Source organism: Strix uralensis, chromosome 12 (genome assembly GCF_047716275.1).
Source record: "Strix uralensis isolate ZFMK-TIS-50842 chromosome 12, bStrUra1, whole genome shotgun sequence".
Lineage (NCBI taxonomy): Eukaryota > Metazoa > Chordata > Aves > Strigiformes > Strigidae > Strix > Strix uralensis.
Genome location: NC_133983.1, coordinates 2,317,152 through 2,344,736, shown reverse-complemented (window position 1 = coordinate 2,344,736; position 27,585 = coordinate 2,317,152). Strand labels below are relative to the sequence as shown.

The 27,585-nt window shown below is 45.8% G+C and overlaps 2 protein-coding genes across 6 annotated transcripts; one reads left to right on the top strand and one right to left on the bottom strand.

The window, feature by feature from the left end:
• Positions 1 to 3,024: 3,024 nt before the first annotated feature.
• Positions 3,025 to 6,135, bottom strand: THAP11 (THAP domain containing 11). Its single transcript, XM_074881328.1, has one exon. The coding sequence runs from the start codon at positions 5,955 to 5,957 to the stop codon at positions 5,214 to 5,216; it is 744 nt and encodes a 247-aa protein (XP_074737429.1). The 5' UTR covers positions 5,958 to 6,135; the 3' UTR covers positions 3,025 to 5,213.
• A 322-nt stretch (positions 6,136 to 6,457) lies between these two features.
• On the top strand, positions 6,458 to 26,972 carry CENPT (centromere protein T). 5 transcript variants are annotated; one of them, XM_074881325.1, is made up of 14 exons: positions 6,458 to 6,554; positions 7,180 to 7,306; positions 7,878 to 7,971; positions 9,990 to 10,123; positions 11,515 to 11,548; positions 12,729 to 12,865; positions 13,330 to 13,752; positions 15,424 to 15,627; positions 18,374 to 18,550; positions 19,278 to 19,481; positions 21,479 to 21,569; positions 23,758 to 23,922; positions 24,401 to 24,505; positions 26,552 to 26,972. In XM_074881325.1, the coding sequence occupies exons 1-14, from the start codon at positions 6,480 to 6,482 to the stop codon at positions 26,673 to 26,675; spliced, it is 2,094 nt and encodes a 697-aa protein (XP_074737426.1). In that variant the 5' UTR covers positions 6,458 to 6,479; the 3' UTR covers positions 26,676 to 26,972. The 5 variants fall into 5 exon arrangements, with proteins under 5 accessions (XP_074737426.1, XP_074737425.1, XP_074737423.1 ...); XM_074881324.1 differs by having other exon boundaries at positions 12,729 to 12,871; positions 18,380 to 18,550; XM_074881322.1 differs by having other exon boundaries at positions 12,729 to 12,871.
• The last annotated feature ends 613 nt before the right edge of the window (positions 26,973 to 27,585 follow it).

Below are 27,585 nucleotides of genomic sequence, written 5' to 3'. Positions count from 1 at the left end.
TGCAGTTGCCTGTCTGGTCTCTGGGCTGTCCCAGCACGTCTATCTGAACTGTAATATTTCTGCAGGTAAACAATCAGCCCTTTGAAGTGAGAACTGACTGGGCAGCAGCTGAATGATGCTGATTCTTTATTTTTTAGCAGAGGTTAAGAAGGGTATCACCTAGGAGCCTAGGCAGCACTGAAGCCCTGCTTTTCTGGGTGCAACAGGGACAAGAGAGACAATTTTTACCCTAGAAAATGTGCAATCTAAAACCCAAAGAATAATCAAGGTGATAAAGACAGGACTGTGCTATGAAGTGCATGACAAAAAGTGCACACTTGGCTTGGTAGCACGCATCCTGACCAGAGGTGAGCAAATTTTCCTTGGCTGCTTCTCACCCAGCCCTTAGGTGATGAGTTTATGATGCTGGGACCCTGGGAGTGCTCCTGGGTTCTGCTCAGGAGAAAGGTGAAAGCTTTGGATGCTTCCTCCTTACCATTGGTCCTGGGAGGCTGCTCCTGCTTTCTGGACCTGGGAAAGATACACGGAGTGGTCAGACTACCTGGGCCCTGATCAAGGGGAGCCAGCCCCAAGAATGGGCCTCAACACCCCTCGTCATGAGAGTAAAAAGAGAGCATGTGGTGAGATGCAGAGAAGGAGAAGGGCAAAGAGCAGAAGGTTGGGGTTGTTGGCACTGTCTCTCTCAATTTACCCCTGATTTAGCCCAGAATATCAGCATTTCTGCTGTCTGTATAGAGAGCAGGGAAGCCTGTGGCTGTATGGGAGAGACATCCACCATCCAGCCTATCGGTCTGTGCTTTCTAGCCCACCAGTTCCCAGAGGGATCTCTGGCTTGACATTCACTGGCACAGTAACTTCTGCCCTGTCCCATCAAGGTCCTGGGCACGGGGCAGAGGTAGGAACAGTGGGAAGGACTGTATGAGGAGGCAGTTTCCAAAGCCAGAGGCAGGACACGAGAGAGGGAAACAGAAGTGGAGTTGGCATGGGAACACACTGACTTCCAACTTGATGGCTTCCAACAATGGAAGATAACTGCAGAGTTTGGGCAGAACGCTGGAGAATATTCCTTGTGGAGGAACCCACCTTGCGAAAGATGCTGTGTTAGAGGTCATGAAAACAGTCATCTGCCTGGTAATTTAGTGGGAGTGATACAGATCTCTGAAATAAAGGCGAACTGAGCAAGCCTTGTGCATGTGCAGAGAAATTGGTTAGGGTTTCATCTACAGGAGAGAGGGGTTTGCACTGGAGAGAAGCTTCTCTGTCTTCCTCCTGGTTGGTTCTGCTTGTTAACTTTTCTTGTCACATAAGAGCCCCTCTGTCCCTTCCCATCCGTGTCTGATCATGAAGAACTCAACGTAGAGCTCAGGCTACAGGTCACCACCTCGCTCTCACAGGGGCTCTGTGGCCAAAGCTCTTTTTATACTCCCTTCTCACAAACGCTGATTTTACCTTATTAAAGTTCAAAAACCTTAGTCCTTGGAAATGCAAACACTTTGGGTAGAGCCGAGTGAGTAGGCCTGCCACCTTCAGAAGAACGTCTCTTTTGTTTAATCCAGAGGTGTGGATGAAATCACATGGCTTGTACAGGTGCACAGAGCCATTAGGTAAAGACAATGTATGTTAGAATGCTGTTTTCACTCAGTCTAGCCTGAGCTTCAACCAGTCATGGTATGATTTTGTCAGCTGGTCTGGGAAACTGGGGAAGGAACAATCAGAAACTCTACAGGTATCAAAACCCCCATCAGCCAGCTGATAGCCTGACTAGCAGCTCTCCCCATTATAGGCAGGCTGTGTTATCCTCATCCACGTTGTCAGGATTTTAGGATTACATGGCTAAACGTGCCATAGACAGAGTTACATTTCTAGATTTATGTGACTGGAAAGCTGAACTGGAAGGGGAAGTTGTACCACAGCACTGCATATAGGCTACTTAGGGAACACACACCCCACTTGTTTAGTGCTTGAGCTCTGCAGCTTGAGGATGCTGAGCAAGAATACATCATTTTAAACAAAATAAAATTATGAACCCACTGGGTTAAACACTTGTTACTACAGAAGAACTTAAAAATATTTTCAAAACCCAGAAAGGGAGTTACTCTTAATCGCTAGGGGTGATTGTTATGAAGATGAAATTAAGGTTTTCCCTTAGAACAATAAAAGCTATTTTAAATACACATTCCTCAAGTTTTTTTCTAGGGCTAGTGTTTGAAAACATAGACGCATGGGAAAGTGGCAACCAAAGATAGTCAGTGCTGGTAGAAGAAAAATACCACAGGGGTGCAGGCTGGATTAGAATACAGGATGCAGAAAGGTGAGGAGTTGAAATGGAAGAAAAAGCATTTGGATTGAGCAGCAATACAATTTATTTGTTACCATATTAAGGTATCTCCCTACAGAATTAGCCTCTTAATTCACTGCCAGTACCGTTGCTCACTTACCTTAATTTAGCAGCAAATGGGGGAAAGCGTTCATGAGGAAAGGTGTTCGCTTTTGTGAACATCCCCAGTTCAACCCAAAAATGTGATGTTTGAGGCACAGCTGAAATTTTTTCCCCACTTACAATTGTTCGAGAGTAATACCTCTAAACCAATCTGAAATTAGGAACTTTGGGAAGTGGAATTACAGATTCAAAGATACCACAGGCTAGCTCTTCCCTGCGCTAGGCTGGTTCACAGGAGGCCATGCTTTCTCCTTCCTCTGCCATGCCTAAGGGGGGACACTCATGCCATCCCCCCCTGTGCGGGAAGCCTGTCCCTTGCTGCTCAAGTCACTCTGGGATGTTTAGAGAGCACCCCCGTCCTAACAGGCATTTGCCCTTCAGAGCAGTTCTAACCTCTGTGCAGGCCGGTGTGTAACCCAGTCGATAGACCTCGAACCCCTCTCCCACACCCTACATGATATAAAGATATTTGGGCTGTTGCAGCCGAGGAGTTCGTGAGGAATAAAGAAAACGTTGCAAAAGAGAAGCCAAGCTCGAGGCACCAACCTTTCAGAAATATATATAGAGCACAGAAACAGCAAACATAACAAAACAAAATATACTTTATTAAAATTAAGCATGTTAGCACCTCAGTGTAACCTGGAGAAGTCGAAGAGTCCAGCAGTTAACCAGTCCAGCAGGCCGAATGGCTGAACGTCCTGAAGTGCTTTCCAATGGTAGAAAAAGTACCACGACTGTTACGACACACACGTTGTCAAGAAGCTAGGACACACAACCGGTCTCGTTTGTTTGTGCTGCCTATTGTCTTGATGGGAGCATATAGATCTGCTGGACTAATTCAGACGTTAAATCAGATGGTGTAGCAGGTATCTGCTTTCCCTACCAAAAAAAAAAAAAAACCCAAACCAAACCAACCAACCAACCAAAAAAATTGCTGCTTACTTGGCTCGCAGGAAAATCAGTATACCACAGAGCTGAAGTTAAGAGCTACATACCAGGTTGGAGAAAATAAATTAAAATGAAATAATGGGCAATACTTAGTACATGAATAGACCTGTAGTATCCTTACAGTTGACCATCCAACTCAGTACACACGTTAATAGAAAAATGACCCATGCATCACATAGCAGGCTGTAGCTACCAATGCCTTTAGCTGAATGGGCTACACGATCAATAGATAAACCTCCCGCTACCAAAATCCCGCTGTGCCCTTTTGTTCAGTAATACAGAGTATCGAAACCAACAGTTGTAAAGCTACATTAGCCAGTGTTACAAAGATTACAAGATTTTCAAACTAAAGATACTTTGTACATTTAGAAAATACTCCTATAAAATTTAGTAAAACTGACATCCCGAACTACCGAGCGTAACGCACTCTGATTACAGGAGAAAGATCTTGCTGACCCAGAAGACACCTGGGCATTCCTCCCTCGAATGTAATTATGGGCACACTGTGGTGAACTGCCTTTTGATTTCAACATCCATCGCTATTGAAGCCATATCCCCTAAGAACGCATCGCCAAGTGCACCAGATACCCTCCTCCTCCTCAGCGCTGAGGTACCTGTTCCACCGCCTAACCTGGAAGTACATTTTCAGGCCAGACTAGTAGCCTTGCTACCCTTACTCCACCTTCTTTCTAGCCAACGTTGATTTGGTTTCCTGTTGCTGAAAGTGAGGGGACTAATGCTGGCTAGAAACAGAAACTACACAATCATTCCACATAGATTTGTTACAATACTCTTAAATCTCAGTTTAGAACACGCAAGCACGTTTCAGTAAGGTCTTGCCTAATGTACAGATTATTAGTCATGCCAACTAGTTTAGGATTAGACAGCAGGGGTTTGCAACCACTGCAGATAAACTCGCTTCGCTTCTGTTTCATCCCGGTTCTCTGAACGAAAGCCAAGGATTTAAATTCCGATGTGTCACAAAGCCTCCGTTTCATTAGAGGGAGTTCTTAAGCCAATGAGATAAACTGCAGCCATCAAATGCCACCGGGTTCTTTGTACCAGATCGTAATCCTTACTAGTGTTGAGAGCATCGAGACATCTGTAACAAATACGTATGTACTGCAGAGAAAGCAGAAACTACGTAGTACAAGAGCACTCTTTAATCTGGGGATTCTTTCACGCTAGAAACAGCAGTCTTTTATGGCATCAGTAATTTACTGAAGAAACACATCACCCTGAGAGGGTTTCTAAAGCTTTCCTCGTGCCTCTGCTACGTGAGGCCAAACACGACATCGTTGTTCGTTCCTGTGAAGGGTACGGTGCCAACCACGCTTTCAGACACGTCTTCTCCAGGGGGTAGTGTTGCTGCTACCTCACTTAACGCAGAGCGAGTTTATTTGCTGAAAACTGACACCCTACGTCCACTTCGTGGTGACACGGGTCCCATCTAGACTAGAAGAAGCTCTTTTTGCCGCTGCCAGAACGGAGAGGATGCTGATGGGCCTGGCGTGAACGGGACACGGGCGCAGACGCCTGCAGTGCTAGCTCAGGGGTGACGGCGGATCGGTAACGGGGCTCGGCATTGAGTTGACAGCGGCCGCCCCATCTAGGCGGGGGAATCCGGTGGCGCGGGTTTGCCCGGCTAGGGGCTGCTTCGGCGGGGGCAGGAGGGACCGGGCAGCGAGAGCTGGGGGGGGGCTGTGGGGCCGAGCCCATCCCGTCTCTGCTCAGTCCGGACACCTCACCGAGGCCGGCAAAGGCTCCGGGATGCGGAGCCCCGTTGCCCTGCCCGGCATCCCCCTGTGCCGGGCCCCGGCAGCCCTCAGAGGCCGTGGCGCTTGCGGGTCCCGGCGCTGGCGGCGTGGAGCAGCCGGTCCTTCTCGCGGATCTCCTCACGGAGCTGGGCCTCGGCCAGGCGCAGGCGGCGGATGCTGCCCTTCATCTCCTTCATCTTTACCTCCAGCAGCGCGATGATGTCGCGTTGCTCGTTCAGCTTCCTCAGCAGCTCCTCCGACGTGGTGCCCGACGACAGCGAGTACGAGTGGTCCGGGGGGCCGCCCTCCACCGGGCCCTCCTCCCCCGCCGCCGGCGGTAGCCTCCCGGGACCGGGCCCAGCGGCCGCCCCGGGCCCGAGCTCCACCTGCACCGTCAGGTCGATGGGCTTCACGTCCTCGGCCGCGCCCCCTGCCGGGGCCTCGGCAGCGGCACCGGGGCCCTGCGCGGCGGCGGCGGCGGCAGCGGCGGCGGAGGCGGCGGCGGCGGCGGCGGCGGGGCGGGGGCGGCGGGCGGCCCGCTGCGCCTTGCGCTCGTTGACGCCGCGCAGCGGGAAGATGGTGGGGACCCGCACCAGGTAGGACTTGCGGCCGCCCTGGAAGTGCTCGCTGCAGACGCGGTGGCCCGTGGTGGGCTGGAAGGTGCTGAAGCAGCCGCTGACGCCCGCCCGGGAGACGTTCTTCAGCCAGAGGCGCCGCAGCTCCTCGTCCTTGGGGAAGGTGTAGAAGTGCAGCGCCTTGTCGCGGTGCGAGTTGTTGTAGCAGCCCGGCACGCAGCAGGTGAAGCCCGGCATGGCGGGGCGGCCTCCCGGGCGGGGGAACGGACCCCTGGGCGGCCCCGGCGGCGGGGAGAGCGGGCGCGGGGGACCCCCGCTGAACTACAGATCCCACAAGGCCAACCGCGGCCTCTCGCCGCCCGCCAACGCCGCCCGCCGCGGCCGCACCGGAACTACGCGGACCACGATGCACCGCGGCGGCGGCGCCGCGCCGGAACTACCCGCCCCACACTGCGCTGCGCCCCCGCCCCCGCCGACTACCGCCCCCAGGGGGCGCAGCGGCAGGCCACGCCCCCGTAGGCCACGCCTCCATTGCAACCCCGGGGCGCAGCGATAGGCCACGCCTCCATAGGCCACGCCCCACCACCGCCCCGGGGTGCAGCGGCAGGCCACGCCCCCTCCCCCAGGCCACGCCTCCATTATAGCCCCAGGAGGTGCAGCGGCAGGCCCCGCCCCCCAGGCCTCGCCCCCTCCCGTGGGGCGCCGCGCGGCGATCTCGCGAGACGCGGCTGGGCGGGAGGACGCGGCCGTTACCTCGCCATGGCCGACAGCCGCCCGCGGGCCCGCCGCGGGGCCAGGCGCAGCGGCCGCTACGTGACGCGGGCCGTGGCGAAGGTGGCGAATGGGGTCCGGTGGTCTCGCCGCGGGGTGTGCGGGAGGGGAGAGCTGAGTTGCCAGCGGGACCGGCCGTCCCGCGGTGCGGGGGGGGGTGTCTCCCGGCGCTGCCCGCCCGTTCCCGCTCGCTGTGAGGGAGAAGCGAAGCCCTTGGAGCAGGGCCCGGGGTCTAAAGGAAGCTCCTTTGCTCTGTTCCCCTTTAGTCGTGAAAAAGGGGCTGAAACCCCTGAATTTCTTGCTCACCGAGTAGCCACGGCCGTTACAGCTTTCCACCTCGGTTATGTTTTTTATTTCCTCATTTTGGGTGGTTTTAGGTCAGGGCTGTGAGGGACAAGGGGCCATGGGCTGTGCTTGCAAGTCCCTCAGGCTGTTGTCCATGATGAGAGTTGTGCTTTGAAACCCACCTCAGTAACACACTGTTGTGAAATATCTTCTGCCCAAAAGTGAAGCACATTGGTAAAAAACAAACGTGCACAATTTCTTTTTGAGAATTTGGAAAACATTTCATGTTAGCTAGTTTAGATTTTTATTAGAAGATGGATGATGAATGTTTTTGATGCTAAGATTCATCTTTAACAATGAAAATGGGATTTTTGAATTGCACATCTCTGATTTTTCTCTTTAGACTGTGTCTGATTCGGGCAAGGAGACTAATTCTGGCAGACGCAGCACAGTGAAGCAGAAACCAACAGTGTTTCCTGATCTTGACAATGACACACCACGGATTGTGCTCAAGAGAATCATCAAGACCCGTAAGTATCTTTTTTTCAGGAAAACAGAGGACAGAAGGGCAATGTTTTGGTGGAGTTAAGAACAGGAGGTGTTCTTTTTCTAGCCTATTATTCTTACTGTGTTATGCAGAATGGAAATCCAGACTGTTGTATGACTGATTTATGTGAAAGAGGAATCGCTGCAGTGGGAGCTGAATGAGGTTATGCGATACAGTTCTGTCTCAAAGACCAGGTCTTGTGTTGATGAAGTCATATTCTTGAAAATCCTCTTCACTCAGTCTTTTTATCCTGGTGAGCAAGCATGTAATCTTTGTGCTGCCTTTAGCTGTAGGATTGTGTGTAAATCCTAGATGCAGGAGCTGTTGTGAACTTCAGCTTGGCTCCACTGCAGTACGTGGAACCCCCATGCTGCCATTTGTCCATTGTATGTGCCAGCCTTCCTAGGATTAGAAGCCAATTAGTTTTCACCAGGTCTTTATTTTAACCCGTTAATAAATGTAACTTACAGAATGTAGTGATTTGACACACTGCTGCATTTTGGCATTCTTGCTGGATTGAATTGTGGAAAGGAAATGTTTTGGTTTGTTGGCAGAACCACAAGTTTCACCTCTAACACCTCAAATACCTAAACATGAAGAAACAAAAGAAGCTCGATCAGAACTCCCATCTAAGAGGATTTCTGGCATGTAAGTAATTTTTTAAATTTTTACTTTTATTTTTTACGCTACCAGCTGCAGTTCCTCTGTTGGGACTGGGGAGCAGGACTTCTGTACTTCTGTTTCAGTGATCAGAATTGCTCAGGTGGGATTTTCAGAAATACCTCTCCAGCTTTAAAAGTTGTGTAGGAATCACTGGGACTAAGGGACTGGATAGTAAATACTGCAGGTCTGTTCTTTGTCCCCTTTCTAAATGCAGACTTAATATCTTTTTGCAGTGAAAATGGGTACAATAAGTCTCCTGATGGAAGCCTGCTTTTCTTAGTTTTCTGTGACATACTAAAATAGCTGTTCTTGGATCTCCCCAAGGCTGCAGGCGGTCTGCTGACGATGCTGGGGTGTAAGGAGGGTCTGCTGTGTCTCGTATTCAGAACACAGGCTGCTGTAGCTTTTTACAGTGTTCTTGGTTGTCCTTGTTTAGGGCAGTTAGGGGTAACTTCCTTCCCGTAGGGTGGTTTGGAGATGAGGTTTGCCTGAGGCTCAGCTGCTTTTATTCATGCTTTTATTCATTTTATTCATTCCGTTAATATTTTAAGTTAATAGGCCTGAGTGAATTGGAGAGGCTGAAGTGTGGTTCATTTACTTCCACTTTGTTACAAAACAGAGGAAAGCCAGTAGTGGTGGTAGGTCTTAATTTGCTTTAGTCAGTTTTGTCACAACACTTGTATGCATTTTTGCTTGCTGTAAAATAGGCTGTTCTAAATAATGTGATTTCTTTTGTCTCTATACTTTTTGCATTGACTGTAAGCAACCTTAAACAAGTCATCTAAAATATTAAATAAACTTTTGTCTTTCTGTTTTGTTTTTTTTAATAGAGGAAGAAAAATCTGAGTTTTCTGTAAGTGTGGTAGCTTGGTTTCTTTTGGGGTGTTTTTTTAGATTAGCAGTAAGATGAACAGTATTATTTTAATTCCTCCTTGATTTTGCTTGTTATAGTTCTTTAACACCTCTGAATGTGCTTCTCATCAGCCTGTCTTTAAATGAAAAGATCAGATGGTTGGATCTTTGAAGGGTTTTATATTCCATATGTTAGCTAGTTGTTGAAGTTAGACAGGTATAGGCTTTTTGTCTTTTTTTAAAATCCCTTCACGGCCTTCTTTTAGTTGACGTGAACTTTCTTGAATTTGGGAAGACGCTGCTTTCCCTAGTTGTAATAGAATATTCCAGGACAGATGCGAAAAAATGAGGAATCTTTTTTTCCCCACTGCTTTGCATTTGTTCCCCATTACAAGCCACTAAATTCTAATGCTTAGGCTTACATTATGCTCGTAACAAGAAATGAAACTTATCTACATTTCTGAGTGGTCGAGAATGTCTTCTGTAAGGGGAAAAGACCTGTAAACGTGATCACCTTACCATTTTTGCTGTACTGAAGCCACATTTGTGGCAGCAAAGGATACAGAGCAGTCCGTGCTCTGAATGCAGGGCCTTGGCTGCGGGAGGGATGCTCTGCTCGAGTTCTGCAGGATGCACTGCCTTAACGTGACCTTCATGAGAGGGGATTCTTGAAACTTCTCGGTAAAGGGGGAAAACAACTCATAAACTTACTTTCTGATCCTGATCCAGTGCCTGACTGGGATATTGTCTACGCTGTGTACCAGTGTGCTTCGTGATATCTAATGTTGTTTCATGATGATGGCTTTTTTATTTACACTGTCACAACTGACAAACCTAGTCGCTCCTGTGTGCTGTTAGAAGAGAGCTATGCAGCTTGTTGGAAGTCCAAGCTTTTACTTGCCTGACCATTTCCAGCCCTATTGTTTTGAATATACACTCAAGTTTTGATTCTCTTTGTGAAATTTACTTTGATTTAGTAGGAGGGAATGACACATTCCTGCATTTGCTGAGCTAATCACCAATTAGTTTCTTACTTCTGCTGCAGCAAGGACAAATAATTTGTTTGCTTTCCAGCATCGTTACAGAGAGCTTTCTAGGGTAGCTAAGTGATGAGGTTTGTCCTTTGTTAAAAGCTTGGTTTGTATTGGTAGGGTGGAAATGCAACTGCCAGACTTTGTTCCTGAGGACACATCTATCACCACATTCCATGTGACTAAGAAGAGAAAGAAACTCAGCGTTTCAGAATTTGAGAGAGCAGCAAACAAACGACTTCCCCAGAACCAAGGTAAGGCTGTAGTCAAAAATTACCTTGTTCAGCACTGCATTTGCTGTCAGCTGACTTTCACCTGCTGCAATTTAGTTCTTTGTAACTTCTGAGCTGGGCAGTTGTATGTTTGGAAGCAAGATTGCAGCATCTTGTGCACAGGGGGTAGTGGAGACAGTAAAAGCCCCCTCCTATCAAATTTAAAATAAACCTTTTTGAGCCAAGTTACAGGCTCTGCCCTGACTGTATATACCTCCTTGACAATTTTTCCAACTTGGTGCTCTTTGAGTTTTGAAGGGTCTCCAGTTCCAGAAACTTGAAAATACAACAAGCTGCATAGTTTTTGTTGCAACGATATCGTGAGTTATAAAGTTCTTGTTTGAGAAAAAAGGGTCTTGTAGTTTTTTATAAAAGAAATAATGTTTTATATTGGAATAAGTCTTCCCTTTAAACATAAATTTGCAAATGTAGAAATATAACTTTAATTTTAGTTGCAGTTTGAGAAGCAGATAAAACTCCACACCTTGGTTTACATACCCTATTGGTAGTAGCAACTAGAGTGGAATTCAAGGGTGGGATTCAGCTCCAAATTACAGACACTGGTACCTCAGCTCTGGATTATAGACGATCTGTGCCTGTGTGTACACTCGGTAACTTGAAGTCCTAAAGTTTAGGGGAGATCTAGTCAGTAGAGTATGGAGGCTGATGCAGCTCACCCTAAAGTAGACACCTACATTTCATCAGTTGTGCTTGATCATAATGGGAACATAGACACCCGTGTTTGGATATTTTAATCTGGAGCTGAATCCTACCCTGACTCACCTGTGGTCAAAAAATCAACTTGTCTTTAGCCTGATACCTGATCTGAATGTGTTCTGATAAGACGTGGACAGCTCTGTAAAAGTAGAGGGGGCATGCTGTAGTATTTTCTAGTATGAGCATGATTGTCACTGCTCTCCAGATCTGCTTTTGGGTTTTTGGGGCTTTGTGAGTAGAATAGGTTTGAGTTACAGTTTCACCAACAACCTGTACTTGTAAAGCTTCCCCATGCTTTAATGTTTGGTGTGGGTTTTGAAGGGTGGTTGTGACTGAGGCCCTAGCGTAGCATCTTGCTATTAATGTGGCAAGATTAATATGATTGAGTATGAGGGCATGTGCCGCATTAAATTTTCTTTGAAATCACTGTTTATTACACTTTCAGAAAGTGCTTATTAGGATTCTAATACACAGTTCTGAAACACAGACAAGAAATTGTAAAGTGAACTTGTCACCTAATTCTGTTCTCACCAATATGTAACTTTTGAGGACTGTAGCATAACTGGCTCTAGAAAGAGGAAGATCCATTGGGGTGTTCCTGTAGCCTGTTGTGTAGTGTGTAACTTCTCAGCTAATGTGTCACCAACTTTTTCTAGCTCAGTCAGCGTTGGACAGTACTACTTTGGCTCGGTGAGTTTAAACTAAAATCTCTTTAACTTCTGGCTGTCCTAACTGCCTTGATTCATCACCTGTGTAGTTGTGAAGAACAGTATAGATACCTGGGTTCCTGATAAAGACCTATGTTAGTAATAACACATCACCTCCCACTCTGGTGATGGAATTTGCAGGGGTTACACTACATACTTTGTGATTTTCAGAAACTGTGGTTCTGCACTGTATACCCAGGTTGGTCCAGCTTGTATTGCTACGATTGCTCCTCTTTTTACTTATTAGGATCATTTCTTTTTTCCTTTCATTCTCATGTTTCCAACAATAAATCAGTACGCAGTATACCTTAGAATATTCTCTCTCTCTCTATTAATTGACTCATCACATCAGTTGCATCTATCCAACTTTCCTGGACTTTAAAAGCTTTCTAGCAAGTCAAAGAACTTATTTTCCTGTGTTGCCTGTCTGCTTTCCTAATGATCCTAGCCACGGTTAGCAATTTATTTCACCTTTCTTGCTGCAGCCCTTGCCTGTGGTCCCATGCAAGGTGATTCTGTACTTCCTCCCTTTGAATCCTCTGAACCCATTTTTTGATTGGACTTCCTGGAGAGAGGGACAGGAAGTAGCTGAACGTGGCCAGTCTCTTTAGGATGCAAAATATGTACAGTGAGATGTACATATTTTAAAATATGTACAGGGTACATCTCTTCCTGAGCTTTGCATGTTGCTATCTTAGCGCCCATCTCAAAAAAGTTACAGGTAGCTGTACTTTGCTGTGAATACTGATACTGAGCATCATCAGACTTGTTCTGAAGTCCTCCTACCACCCCGCTGCCATCTAGAGGACATCTTTACTCTCAAACATTTGTTTTTCTTGGGTTTGTTTTTTTTATATTTAAAATTTTTAAACTTCCTGAACCTTTGGCAGATATGTTGTTGCAGCCCTCTGGAGGTAGGAAACTGTAAAACTGTCTGTTTCCTGATCTCTGTGATACATATCCTGATGTTAGGTGATTTCATGAAATTAAACTATTTGTTTAAAGTAGACTGGCATGTAATCTTCAAGGGTTTTTTGGGGAATTTCCTCCTAGTTAAGGGATTTGTGAAATGTCTCGCTGTTAGTGGCACCGTGTCTGTAACCTGAGGGTAAAAGGGGAGTGTGTAAGTTTTGAAAATTATTTCTTCCCTCCTCTTTTTACAGATCTCTTCGCATGTCTCTTGGTTCCTTGATTCCACCAGACACTGTTGAAAAGAGAGGCTTGCTCCGGAGGCCAAAAAATCGCAAAGCTATTGACATGGAAGCTTTTGAAGGCGAAGTGAAAAAGAACATGCTGAAGAGTAAAGGTTTCTTTTGTGGTGTTACTTCTGTTTCAGGAGGGCCGGCCTTATATAAGGTGGCTTTTAGAAGCAATTAATGAAGTGTGCTCTGTATTTTATGATTTAAAGGCTACTAAGACATTCACAAAATCCAGTGTAATTTGGGGAGCAAGATTAGAGTGAGGCTCTCCATCTGTAGTTGCTTTGATTCTATGCACTTAAATATGTGCTCTACCCAGTTTGGTGATTGATACCACAGGAATCGTTTGGGATCATGTTCATAACTGTGGGGAGAAGGTTTGGTAGGGAAAGTTAGGGGCACTGAAGTGTAGCGATACAGTGCCAGTGTTTGATCTGTGGAGGATGAATAAAATTTGGTTGAATGACTTAAAATTTGACTTGTGCAAGTCCTGGTAATTTTATGTGTGTCTCTATGACCTTGAACAGTTTTTAACGTAAAATTTGTTTTAAAACTTTCTAAACAGTACAGGACTATCTTGTGGACTCACAAACAGCATCTGGGATCCAAACAACCATACAGACAAGTGGTGCAGAAATGCTGAATAACACGGAACTCTTTGTTCAGCCTCAGTTTGGTGAACAGAGCCAAAATAAGCTTTCTGCTCTTGAACCACAGCTAGCAGATTCAAAAACTTCACCACAGAGAAGCAAGATTTCTGATGCAGCTCAAGAAGCGAGGCTGGTGGGCCTGGTATCCAGAGTGGGCACAAATGAAGGAAGGACCCGAAGACGTTCTGAGGGCTTAATCCTTGATCATGAGCATGTTGACAGAATGACTCGTGTATCTCCAAAAACACCTGCAAACCAGCAAGAGGATACGCAGGATCATTCCCAGCAGAGTAACCCAATGGAACAGCTTTCTCTTTTGGAAGAGGTGGTGGTTGGCAGTGAGTACTATGGGTTGGGACTTGGGGCTTAGTGGTTATTCTCTGAAATCACAGAATGGTTGAGGTCAGAGGCACCTCTGGAGGTCATCTTCTCCAACCCAGAGCAGGTTGCCCAGGACCGTGTCCAGGCAGCTTTTACATGTCTCCAAGGATGGAGACTGCAAACTCTGGGCAACCTGTTCCAGTGTTCAATCACCCTCACAGTGAAAAGGTGTTTCTTTATGTTCAGGCGGAGCCTCCTGTGTTCCAGTCTCTGCCCGTTGCCTCTTCTCCTGGCACTGGGCACCACTAAAAAGAGTCCGGCCTCTGTCTACTTCACACCCTCCCTTCAGATACTTGCATATATTGATGAGTTTCCCCCCCCCCGAGCCTTCTCTTCAAGCTGAACAGTCCCAGCTCTTCCAGCCTTTCCTCCCAGAAGAGATGCTCCAGCCTCGTAATTGTCCTGGTAACCCTTTGCTGGACTCCAGTATGTCCATCTCTCTCTTGTACCGGGGACCGCAGAAGTAGGTGCTGTAAATTGGTCACAAATATGGTGAGATAAGGAGATAACATGTAGGAATTGTAGACAGAGTTAGAAGGAGTCTCAGGAGGTTACTAGTCTAGACATTTACCCTGGTAAGGTCATTTATGTGTCACAGTTATCTGCTTCACTGTCTCCAGGGCCTTAAAAATCCCTTGGACAGAGGTAGTCACCTCCCTGGACACTCTGTACCGATGCTTTCCAAGGCCTGTCACTGCCAGTTTTTTCCTGGTGCCTGGTATATCTCTTCTACATTCATTTCCCTGTAAATACCTTGTCCTGGCTGTGTAAATGGGAGCACATTTTCCTCATATTGCATAGCCCAGGCCCCAAGGCATGGTTGCAACCCTAAAATTTTCTTAGTGACCCTGAGGCAGCTAGCCAGGATGGGATCTGCTGTGGTAAATGGCTTTGTGCAGTTCTTCAGTCAAAGCTCTCTGTGCTTTCCATGAAGTATAGACAGCTAATGTTTCTTTTTCATTTAGTTTTTTTTTATGATCCTTTGTCAAAAGGGCCACAGAAACGATATTTAAAGAATGGTTGACGTATTCAGTACTGCTCAAGCCAGGAGAATAGTTCTTGCCCTGGAAAGCTTAGAAATTAGTTAATGGCTGGTGGACTGTTGCACCATACTCTGCTTCTGGAGGGTTGTCTGGGGCAAGTTTGGTGGGAAAAGATGTTTTGAAAGGACATGGGAAAAGATGAACAGGAAGAAAAGGTTAGTGGCTCTGAAGAGTCCAATGGCAGGCACTTTTAGGACAGGTAGATTAGATAATGTGGAGAAAAGTGTGGACACGTGAAATAGGGACTGGATCAAATGAGAGGAAGAGGAGGGGGAGTGAGAGCGTATCTAAAGATGCTCAGATTTGTAAGGCATTAACATCAAAGGGTAATGGTTACATAGTTCTGCTGTTTTACCAAAGGTAGCTGATGTCAATGTTGCTCCGCAGTGTGAACTGAAAAATAGTTGCAAGGACTTTTCCAACTGGTTCCTAGGATACAGTGTGACATCCCCAAACTGTTTCAAGTAAAGAAAGCATTTTCTTGTGTGTATTCCTCTCTCTGCTTGGTTGGTTTTTTACTTACTAGAAAAGCTAAAAGAAAGTTTAAAAAGATACTGGGAACACATTAATGCTCTCAATTTCTAGCTGTTAATAGATGGAGCTCCTTCTTGTCATCCAGAAGCCAAAGGAAAGGTTCCGGCTCCCCAGTCCCTCTAAAGCCTGAGAGATCTTTTGGGATGTCTGTGAGAGAAGTTGTGTCCCGTATAATTAAAGACCTAGATGTAAACGATACAGAAGGGATGGCTAATACAGTGAACAGAGTGGAACAGGAAGAGATTTTCAGAGAGGGTAAGAAATGCTTTCAGTGTTGCAAGGGAATGGAGTACTTTGATTAAAACCGAGTTTTTCGGGTGACTTGTAAGACTTTATTGTGCAGTAGATGCTGGAGATAATTTAATTCAAGTCATATCGGAGACACTGTGAGCACTTCCAGACAAGCCTTCTCAAAGTAGGCTGTGACTTGCCCATGTGCTTTCTTGTCAGTATTTGCTTTGTTCACAGTGACTGCAAATAGAACAAAGGTTCATACCTTTTGGTAGGTCCATAGTACTGCTCATCTTCCCACAGGAAAGATGAATAGCTCCCTCTTGGCAGGGAATACGTCTGGCTAATCACTCTGTTTGTTTGTATACATTTTAATGCTTTACTAGATTTATTTAAGCTGTGTTGGCCATTATCTTTCTCCACTACTAACCAGCATCTTTTAAGACAAGGGCTTGAAGGTTGCCCTCCCATAAGTAATAAAGGCTGTCGCTAGTAGGTTGGGCTTTAATACCTCCTTGTTCCTGGAAGAGAGCAAGTCATGCAAGTTGCCTGCTTTCACAAGTAACATTCTTAGTTTTCTCTGAAATCCTTTTGCTTTAGAATAAGATGATAAAAACTCTGCACAGACGCTGAGGGTGGCAGGTGTTATGCAGTCATTCCGTAAAGCTTTGGGTATGTGTGGACACATATTCCCATATTTTGTCAAATTTCATTTTCCAGATTCCAGTTTAGGATCGTTTTTAAGCCTTTCCCATTGTCCCTTCAACAGTGTCTGGAAATGAGAGAAGACCATTGCCATGCAGGCTTAATTACGTCTGAAGTTTCATATGAATTACCTTGTGGCAGTATGGACACTGAGCAGTCTATAGCATCAACAGTTTTGTTATTAGAATTTTAAACTGAATACTTGCAGTGCCCATAAGTAATTGCTTGCGCATACCAGGTGTATCAGCAAAATTAATTATGTTGCCTTTTAATCATGATAATACAGCCTTTTGTTTTGAATAGTTCTTTTAGAATAGTTCATTAAGGTAGCAGATATTCTGCGCTTCTAAATTTACAGTTGTGTAAGGTTGGCATCCTGTAACCTTTCTTGATACTTTTGTCCTGTTATATTTTTACTTGGGTGTGCCTGTGGAGTGTGAAGTCTAAATGGGATGTGACTCTTGAGATTGATGAAAGTCACTTCAGAATTGTTACAGTTCTGTGAACACCAGCTCAAAGCTTGGGGGATGCTCAGAAAAATCAAATAACATGTAAAAATGACTATGAAAGGAAGAGATGACAAAATGTCACTTGCCACTTCAGAAATGATTGTCGTGCTCACCTTTTGCATACTGCGTGCAGTTCTAACCTTTCCATCCCTAAATAGGTTTAACAGAACTAGAGAAGGTGCAGAGAAAAGGTTTTACCATTAATGATAATCAAATATATAAAGCAGTTTCTGTACATTAAATGACTAAAGATAAGGACTGCTCAGCCTGGAAAAAAGACAGTGGAGTGAAATACAAGAAGTTTAAAAAGAAAAGCGTTGAGCAGCATGGAGGAGATGATTCAGCAAACATTGAAACAAACAGCTCCCTGATCTGTCAGTGCAGAAACTAAAGAGGAGCAACTGGCACTGACAGCTGGCAGGTTATACTGAACTACAGGAGGTGTTGCTGCTGGCAACAGGTGAAGAAATCAGTAAAAACTGACTTGACTGTGTCAATAGCATCTGGTACTCCACTGTTAAAGTACCGTATCCCAGCAGGGATCCAGCAGTGTGGGAGATTCACTGGTGCCTGTCTGCCTTAGGCAGTCTTAATGTAGAGTTGAGCTTTTGTGCTCTCCCCACAAAGCTGGTTAATATTTCACTTAACTTTAGTCAAGATTTTGCCCTGCGTTGCTGTAGGTAGCCCAATATTCTGGTTAGTGAGATTTGTATTGCTGATTTTTGCATCACCTTTGGCCAAATTTCCTTGTCCCCTTCGCTGGGGCTTGGGGCTCCCAAGTGTGAAAAATCCCAGTCATTGGAGAAGATGGTAAAAATCCACTTTTACAGGTTCTGGTTTGGAGCTAAGCCAAGATTTCCAAACACTTCAGCACATCAGAATACTATCAGAGTTCCCAGCAAGATTTCTCCAAAATTACCTGTGTTGATTTCTGCTGGAATTGAGCTACATGGTAACAGAATTGTGGACTATAGGTTTGGCAGGTAGGGAAAAGGAGTACTTACGTACTCTTTGGTACTTCAGCAGCTGAAATTTTTAAAGACATGCAAATCACATGTTCATTTATTTCTCCTCATGCTGCCTGCTAGAGGCTTTTCTGGGTTGGTTAAAACCACTGCTAGGTGCTCCTCTCTTTGTAATGCTATATATATCTCTTGCAAAATTGTTTAGCCAGAAGAACTGAGGAAGTGGGCAGGAGAATCTGAGTGCAAACTTCATGTATTGTTAGACTTAAAAGAAATTGATCTTTCACACAACCACCAAAAGTGAGAATAGATGTAGAGATGACAAATCTGGAGGAGCTCTGTTAAGTAAAATTCCTTCATTGGGATCTAACATGCATCCTAATTAGGTGGCTGTAGAGCAAACACAGGAAAAGTGCATTTTTCAGCTGTAAACTTTTGGAAGGGAACTGCATCTGCTTCTCTTATTTATAGCTTATGGCTACTGCTGAGTTTACTTACCATGAGTAAACTTTATCAGTTGTTAAACTGTATGCTGGTGATTGATTGGAGGGTTTTTGTAGGTAAGATTGATGATAGAATTTCCTGTTTTAGCTGCAGATCATCGTGCAAATTCTGGATATTCTGAACGTTTGGAAAAGAAACTGACCAAAAATGCAGAATCACAGGTAACTACGGCACAGCATACCAGAGTCGAAACGGAAATGACCCCTTCAGAAGACGAGGGAATAGCAGAAGGCAGCGTTGAACACCAAGGCTCTCCCAGAGGTGGTAAGGACAACCTCTAATACTGAAGATTATCTCTAATGCCAGAGACCTCTCAAGCTGCGTTATTGGCATCAGTGTTGGGAGAGAGACCTGTTAGCTCTTTTTGCACTCTGGAGTTTGGGCTAAATGCTGGGAAAATACCTAACTAGTTGTGGCATTTTAAGCTGAAAGACTGCATTCTGCTCAAATGGAAAACAAAATCATATCGGCAATACTGCTTAGAAATATATAATTGTGGAAAGTTTAATTCAAATTTACCAGTGGGAGTTCTAGAATCAGGCAAAGATTGATAAAACTTGGAGACCTTCTAAGTGCGTTGGAAAATCAGAATCTCCCAAGTTACTTTTCCTGAATTGCTGGGTTCTGTGTTCAACATGCTGCAATAAGGCTTTGATAAGACTTCTTTTGAGATAAAAGTTCTTATTAAAGGAAGTTCATTTAAAAGGAGCTCAGATAAAAATTTCACTCAAATCTCATGGGCTTTACCAAGTGCTATTTTTTTTGGTGTGACCTCTGCACACCTAGATGTAGCAGAGGGAAAAGTCGAGGATTCATCAGCGCTTTAGCTTATCTAGCTTAGTGTATTGACACCTTAATCCTTGAAGATAGGAATATAATAGATGGCAACGTTGTCAGGAATGGAGAGTTAGGTTTCATTCTCATGAGTGCTCTGAAATTTTGACTATGATACTTGTTTCAGTGAAGTATTTTTCCTGCTTTGGAAATCTAGAACTTGAGACTGCCAGAGGTGTTGGAGCTGGAAGTCTGGGCAGGCATTCTCATGCTGCTTCCTTCTCTGAAAAATCTGGGATGAAGCCATTAAAGCAAGCTGCTGAACAAGCAGATGAACTAGAAGATGAGCCTATCATGATAGAATTGGATGGTCTGGAAGAAGAGCCTACTGAGGATGAAGCTGAGGACTCTGGGAGTGAAGGTAAGAAAACTATTGCAGCAGTAACAGAAGGCAGTTGGAGAATTTTTCCCTGTTACCTCTCAATAGATGGAGGAACAGCATAGGTTAATAACATAATTAACTCTTTAGTCCATCGGATAGTCCAGGGAAGCTCTTGGCTGCTATTCCTGGGGCCAGATTGTTACTGGCTCATCAGGTGCTTCAGGAACCTAAATCATCTTGTACTTTTTGAGGTGAAGGTAATGGAAGTGCACAAATAGACAAAACTGAGTGCAGAGTGGCTTTATACAGTGACAGACAGTTTTCTTCCATTTTATTATTCCTTCCTTCCTGACTCCTAGTTTCATGCTGACTTCTTAATGTCTGAGCATTGAACTACTGTTTCCACAGCCACTTACCTGACTCCAGACTTGAAACCTAATTTAGAACCCCATATTTTATACATGTAGTTACAGATTTCCTTTCTGGTTAACCAAAAGAGTAGGCTGGCTTTTCCAGAAAGCTGAGAGGAAGTGTCTGTTTCTAAACAGTTCTTCGGACACTGCATCAGTCTGCTCTGTTGTCCCAAGAGTGCTTATGCCTTTTAGAAGAACATACACCTCAGACTGAGTCCTCTGATCAAGGCCACGTTTGAGAATGCCCAGAGTGTGTTTTAGTGGTGTCTTTCTGGGACTGGTCTTAAAGTCTTCTAAAGTACAGTACACCCTGAAATAAAAAACTGAGCTAAGGACATCCTAAAAGAATCCCATTGTGCCAGGATTTGAGGCACTGTGGGAAGTACAGCTGTAAGGAGAATATGAATGCCTGCATGTGTTTGTGCAGTGTGCAAGGCACAAAGGCGACAGTTGAACTGGTACCCTTTTGTCTTAAGAAAAGCTGTAGGTGTTCTTAGGGCATCTACAACAGTGTGTCAATGTGCTTTAACACAGCTGTGTGAAGAGATGGAAAGATCTCGATGAAGAGGTCTCTGCTGATAGGGTGGAACGGTAAGAGTAGCATCTTACAAGTCTCACTGAACAAGGAGAGGAAGAAAAGAGGAAAAATTATGCATTCTTGTCATAAAATTTACCTCAGAAACCTCAGTCTCTTCCCTTGCGTCCTGCTCCCTGTCCCTCCAGCACACAGACTTCAGAAGAAGCTACTGCAAAGAACCATGGTAGTTCACCCAGCCCTGCTTTCTCTGAGGGACTCCTGACCCTCTGAGTTGTGGAGTTTAACTCTCAGTAGTACCTGAGGCCTCTAGTAGTTGGGCTTGTCTACTATAAGAGGGCAGGTGTCCTAGCTCTTAGGGAGGGTTGCAAAGTTGGCACCATTACCAGAAATGCTGGATTCCTGGGCTGCACTCGGCCTGCAAGGGAAACTGGCAAGCAAGAAGCCCTCCATGACCACTCCTCTTCTAGACAGGAAGCTGCTCTGTATTTCTGTTCTGTTAAAGTTGTTTTCTTTCCTGCTCTTGCTTGTTAAGAAGTGAAGAACTTCAAGGGTGAAGTTAGAGGATGCCGATTAGGCTTGGAGGAAACTGATATGGGTAGTTCACAGCAAAGAGGAGGTGAGGTACTGACTATAACCTGAGCTGTAGCTGACGGGACTTTATGAAAAGCTGTGAAGGTGGGAGATGCTCATAGACTGACCCTTGTAATGTGATTTTCTTGCTCTGCTTGTCCTGTGTTCAGGAGAATTTGCTGCTGGTTTAGCAGGACGGCAATGAGGTAGCTTGCAGACTTTGAAGTTCTTTCTGGGAAAAGAGGCTGCAGCTTCTTGGCAGCTTAAGCTGACCCAGCCATCAGCCCCTGCAGCCTGTCCCTGAGCGTGTGTTCCTGCCTGGGCCCGAGGGGCAGCCCCCAGCCTGCACAGCAGGAATTGCAGCAGCCACCAGTCGCACTGGTTCCAGGTGCTGTGGAGCCACAGCCTGAGCGCAGGCAGTGTGGCTGTGGACCAGATGTGTGGAAAGCTGGCACTACTTGCTGCAGAAACTCCAAAAATAGAGTTCAGTTCCTCAAGTACTATTTTTCCCTTAGAGGTTTCCATGAAGACACCCACGTTTGTCCGTGCTGCAGCCTACAAGCCACTGCTGTCAACTCCACACCCTGCAAAACCTGCTGTTCCCAAGTAAGTCTAAGTCACCTTCAGCAGTGGCCTGGTAGAATTGTGTCTGGGGGGATGTAAGCATCAGGGGGAGAGAGTGCCGAGCCCAGCTTTGTCAGTTGTTGTGTGCTTTATCAGCTGCAGCAGAGAGCAAGCAGTCCTCAAGTCTTTAGTTCATTCACTGCTGTAGCAGTTGAATAAAGAGGTCTATCAAGCGAATGCCAGTACTCTGCCCGAGCAGATCTGATGTCTCAAGTCTTTCCAATGAATGTTCTTGTAATATTTTCTTGTGCTGAAGACCAAAACTTTTTCCTAGGAGTTTTTCAACTCTTAAGCTACCCTGGAGCCATAGACTCCATTATGGGATGCAGAGGCCCTTGCAGAAGAGGGGGAAGTGCAGATTATGTTATTGATCATATGAAATGACATATTTGTATTGACTTTAGAAGCCTAAAGCTGTATGCAGTTGCCATGTACTGAGTATAAAATGAAGCTCGCCTAGAGGCAGAAAGTGAACCTGTCCTCTGCATTACTCCAAATTAATTAACATTTATCACTCTCTTAACTGGAAATTTGGTGAAGCCATATGCTTCATCAGACCCACTAACAGTGGGTCCTAAGGAACAGGAGGAATTTTCTGGCCCGTGACTCCAGATTTTAGTTAATTGAAGCAATAATAAAACCAAATTCTTGTGCCCTTTCATCTGTGAACAGAGGTGAACGATGCTTATGGAAGGTGCTGGATGATTGCTATAATCATGAATAGTGAAATACATTTATAAAATAGAAAAAAAGAGTCTTTGATACTCTGCTGAAGTGGAACTGAACGAATGCAGATTTGCTTTGGGATTTTGCACTGGGACATGCTCTTTTTATATATATATAGGGCATGTCTGAATACTAATTCTTCTGTAGATAGTGCTAGTCCTCACTGGCAAGAGACATCCATGTATTTGGATGCACGTTCTTTATAGGAATTTCTGGGTGTTAATAGACTGACAGATTTTCAGGCTGTGCTGAGATAACAGATGATCATAATTACAGGTTCAGAGCCTCCATTACAGGAAGCTGTAACGCACGGTTTGTTTGCACTTCATGTAATCAGTCTGACCCAGAGTTGGCCTGCTTGCTTCCTGAGATAGCAATGCTCACGCTACAAGCCTGAGGAATACTCTAGGTTATGTAGTGGAGCAGTAACCATGTGACAGCCACGCTTAAAGACATTTTGCTGTAAAATAATCTCTTTATACTGGTACAATTCTGCTGTGATCAACTATACCAGATTAGGGCCACAGAATGTTTCATTTAGAAACACCAAAGTCCATACAATCACTAAACTTCAATTTTTCCCTGATCCTGTGAAACGAACATTCATGTATAATCATTTGCAAATGGGTAAAATGAGGCACAGAAGCAGTAACCAAGATGACTTAAATCATGACTGGGTTTTTTGTCTCATGACTACGCATGTGTCATCTCTGGGGCTGATCTCTTCCATCTGCCCCTGAAGTTCTCTGAGAGAAGAACATGCAGGTGGGCTGGAGAGAGAATCAAATGATACCCATGCCACCTCTGTGGGTTTTGTGTGTGTTACCCTGAGATTCCAGGGCTTTTCTGTTGTTTTCCACTTGTCTGCTGAGTGAATCTGGGGATTTCACTTCCCTTTTTCATGTTACAATTTTTCCTTTTTTAGAATGGAAACCAGCTGTAATGTCCTTTGGGACTGAGTCTTTAAGAAAAAAACCCAACCAACCCCAAAATCCACAAACCCCACTAAACAGAATGCTCATGATGGTGTAAAAGTGTACCCTGCAGAGCAGACTCTCCTGTCTGCAGGTGCAGAGGTGGCCTGTGGATGCATCACACTTTGGGCACTCCTGGACAGTTAAAACTCGGATGCAGTGAAAACTGCATTTCTGTGTTGGAGGGAACTATAGTTTGCTGCCTATTTATTATGTTAGCATGCTTATCTCAGGAAATGTGAGCCTGGATTCCTTCTCACAAGGTCATAATGCCACATGAACTGTTTCCAAACTCTGTACTTCATAGGCGTGAGGGTTTTGAAGAATTGGGAGGGGGAAAGAATTAAGAGCTGGACGTAGTTCTTACCCCTTTAAATTCAGCATAATGTTTGCCCAAACTCAGCCTGGTGTTCTCTGCCTCTCCCCAGTGTTTGTTCATTTGATGTGTGAATTTTCAATTTCCCCCAAAGGTCTCCCCTCCAGCCGCTGCAGGCTAAGCCAGTTCCAAAGAGCTCGGGAGTGCCACAGAGGAAAACAAGAGAGCCTGAAGTAGCAAGTAGTTTGATAAAGAAGATATTTAGCCATTATGTGAAAATGCCAGTGACCAGAGATGCGTTCAAAATTGTTGAAAAATGGTAAGCAACAGCAAACTGCTCCTCCTCCCACTGTTTTTAGTCTTTTTTTTTTTTCTTTCTTTCTTTCTTTTCTCTCCTGAAATAACAAACCTGTCAGGAGTGCTGCTGGCAAGCTGACAGCCCTCCCTATTCAGCTGGGGAGAGTCACGGGAGGGCTGGTTACAATGAGGACAGGAGAGTGCTGGGTGCTTTTGGCTGCTGTGAGGGTATCTGTGACCAACGCTGCCGTGCAGGAGCTTCTGGGTTTTGTCCCAACCAGTACAAATTTCACCATTCCCAGTGTTCTCTAGCTAACAGCACACGAATACCATTAGCATGTTCCGTTAGGGAGCGGGGTGGATCTGGAGTGCTTCTCCTCCTGCAGTTTTCCCTGGCAGGCGAGCAGCTCTAGTGCAGCTTGCCCTACAGAAGTGGGTGAGTAGTTGGTGTTCACACACTTCACAGCCCGATTTAATTTCCCTCCTCAATCCTCCTTCAGCTCCGAGAGATACTTCAGGCAGGTGTGCAATGATCTGGAAGCTTACACCAACCATGCTGGGAGAAAGACAGTGGAGAAGGCTGACCTGGAAGTCCTCATGAGAAGGTAAAGGGAAGGTTGTTATTAACCTGTAGTAGTGTTTGGTGATGCTTTGGTAGCCCAGTAAGACTTTTATTGCCAGGGTGTGCACTAGCAGTATTTGCACAGTCTGTGTGGTATCTTGTGACTTACTCTGTGCGATGCCCCTCGGCCCTCTGTCCCAGGAGGGCATTCGTGGATTTGGGTTTTTATACCCCACGGTGATGGTGGTGAAGGGGCAAGAGGAAGTAGTGAGGGGTTGGGAGTGCAGGAGCCATCTGAGGAACGTGTAGCAAGAGGAGGGGGATGTGTGCAAGGGCGAAGCAGTTAGGGCTGGGAAGTGAACAGTGTCGGTAGAAGAGGCAGAGGAACAGTAAGTGCAGGGCTGGGCTGCACCGTTCGCACCCCTGAGCAATCTCTTTGCTCTCTGCTTGTGACTGAAATAGCGTGAGCACTTTCACATGCCCTGCTGACTGTTTTGATGACTTACTCTTCCAGACAAAATCATAGACTATTTACATTGGAAAAGACTTTTAAGATCATTGAGTCCAACCCTTAACCCAGCACTGCCAGGTCCACTGCTAAGCCATCTCCCTAAGCACCACATCTACACATCTTTTAAATACCTCCTGGGCTGGTGACTCAACCACTTCCCTGAGCAGCCTGTTCCAGCGCTTGACAACCCTTTCGGTGAAGGATTTTTTTCCTAATATCCAATCTAAATCGCCCCTGGCACAACCTGAGGCCATTTCCTCTCATACTGTCACTTGGGAGAAGAGTCCAACACCCACCTCACTACAACCTCCTTTCAGGTAGTTCCTGCTTCTACAAAAGCTAATACTTAGGGTTCAAGGTGACAGTTCCTCTCCAGAGCAGGAGAATGAGCCTCCAGCCTGGCAGGCCAGGGCTGGCTGCTCCTAACGACGCTGTGCTGCCACTCGGCGAGCCCGGAGAGGAGCAGGCTGACCAGCAGCCTGGCTGAGCTGTTCTCAGAGCCTCTCCACTCTGCTTTTCCGTCTGGGCTCCCTCAGCTCCCCCATCTCAGGCTTGAATTTACTTTGTCCTGTGACCAAAACTCGGGATTTGTTCTTGGCTTGGGAGCCCTCTGTAAAACTCTGTGGGGCCCAAAAGAAATTAATCTCTGCTCATTTAAAGTCATTACTGCGGGTTGTTATTCATTTGTGTCCAACTGGAAGAGTTTTCAGATGCGATGTAAAGTCACCTGGGGGATTTTGTGGGGCACATCTGATTGAAGGCACCTCTGTCAGGTGGAGCTGGTGCTGCTGTGTAAAAAGAATAATCTGTTGCCATCCTGGTCCAGAGATTTTAATTTTTCCACCTGACAGGTGTGTGCTGAAGTTAGTATGGACAGGCTGAGAGGTGTGATGGTTCAGCTGGCTGGGTCTGAGGATTCTGTATTCTTGTTATTTTACCTTTTTATAGATGTCTTTATGCCTTTCCACTGCTTCATAAAGGAATCAGGAGTTGTTGTTAGTTCATGAATAAGAACAGTATTTCTGTTCCTTCCACAAGGAAAGCATGAAGAAATGCTGCTTTTTTGTTTCCCTTTCTACAAGACTAGGAGACAGTGATTTTTCAGGCCAATCAGCTAAACGGTGTACTAGAAAACTCCATGGCCTATACAGTTTGAAACTGCCAACCACCTCTGAACTGGGAATGTAAAAATCTGCTGGGTAACGAGCTATTTGCTTCTGTTCCATCATTCTGTGTATGTCTTTAAATAGTAAAATTTATCCCATGGCAGGTGGATCGTGAATTTAAAAAGCAATGAGCATAGTTATGCTTTGGTAAAGATCGATATCACTGTGATAAACACGTGGCTGGGTGGGAAGCTGCTCTGCAGTGACCCTCTCAGTCCACTTCCACGTGTGGGCAAGGCTGGTGTCTGCACTGGCCATGGGACCTGGGGCATCACAAGTAGAAGTCTGGAGCTCTTCTGTCACAAGCAGCTGTTAAATGCAAAAATGTCACTGCAAGAAAACTTTACTCGGAGTGGAAACACTTTTCACTAACTCCTCTGTTTCTTCTCTGCTCTCCTCTTTTTGAACAAAGACAAGGGCTGGTGACGGACAAGATGCCGCTGCATGTGCTGATAGAGCGTTACCTGCCTCTGGAGTACAGGAAGCTCCTGATTCCAGTTGCTGTGAGTGGAAATAGAGTGGTCCCCTGCCAATGAACGTGCCCCTCCGGCAGCGATGGCCCTCTGGGGGGGGAGGGCAGGGGGGGAAGGTGCCTGCCTGCAGAGCCTGGCTGCGGGTGGTTCCCTGGAACTGCCCCCAGGATGGTTTTCCACAAGTAACCAGTGGGGCAATAAACGGTGGATGTTCTCTTGAACTGATGCTGGTTGTGCTGTGGCTGTCACGCCAGCCTGCTGGATCTCACCGACTGTTACTACGTGTAATTAGACTATTCTGAATTTTTTATGTTACCTTTGAATACTTGTACAGCTCTGATAAATAAAATATTGTACGTATTCTGTGTGATGCAAATGCTGCTCATTCCAGTGAGCTGAAAGGCTACTGCATTGCATTGTTCAAAATGTTCCTAATAGGCATTTAGCTGTATTAGATGCTCTTCATACTAACTAGTTGTTTGCTTCATACGAACTAGTTGTGTACAGCCTTCCAAAAAGCAGCAGACCCTTGTTAGAGCTGTGTATTTTTCTAGAGCGGGGGCTTTCAAACCTGGGCTTTGTCCCCTTTTGCAAGTCTAGTCTGTGTCAAGAGTACGTCGTCATCTACCCGTGACCACAGCTGTTTGCTGCTGTACATTGAAATGGGAACATATGCTTTATATATGGCTGAATCTCACGGGGAATTAGCAGGCAATAATTTAAGACTATTTGAGAGATGAATTTTTCTGATGCACACAGGGTAGGGAGACTGGGGGAGACTGACTCAGGCGGAGTTAATTGCGTGCACTGGGTTTGTGTGGTGGTGGTGGGGGGTGGCTGCAGGAGTGGCCTTTAGCCCCCCAAAACAGACCCAGCACTGAGGGAGGACCCCGTGCAGGAGCAGGTTTGCTGACGGGGACCTGCGGGGGACCCACAGTTCCTGAGGGACTGTATCCCACGGGAGGGACCCCAC

What these genes read in the sequence shown, in the direction of transcription:
- CENPT (XM_074881322.1), top strand. Translation starts at nt 6,480, where the DNA reads ATGGCCGACAGCCGCCCGCGGGCCCGCCGCGGGGCCAGGCGCAGCGGC. An exon ending in TGACGCGGGCCGTGGCGAAG is followed by an intron (nt 6,555 to 7,179) that starts GTGGCGAATGGG and finishes TTTTCTCTTTAG; the next exon opens with ACTGTGTCTGATTCGGGCAA. An exon ending in TTCAAAATTGTTGAAAAATG is followed by an intron (nt 23,923 to 24,400) that starts GTAAGCAACAGC and finishes ATCCTCCTTCAG; the next exon opens with CTCCGAGAGATACTTCAGGC.
- THAP11 (XM_074881328.1), bottom strand. Translation starts at nt 5,957, where the DNA reads ATGCCGGGCTTCACCTGCTGCGTGCCGGGCTGCTACAACAACTCGCAC.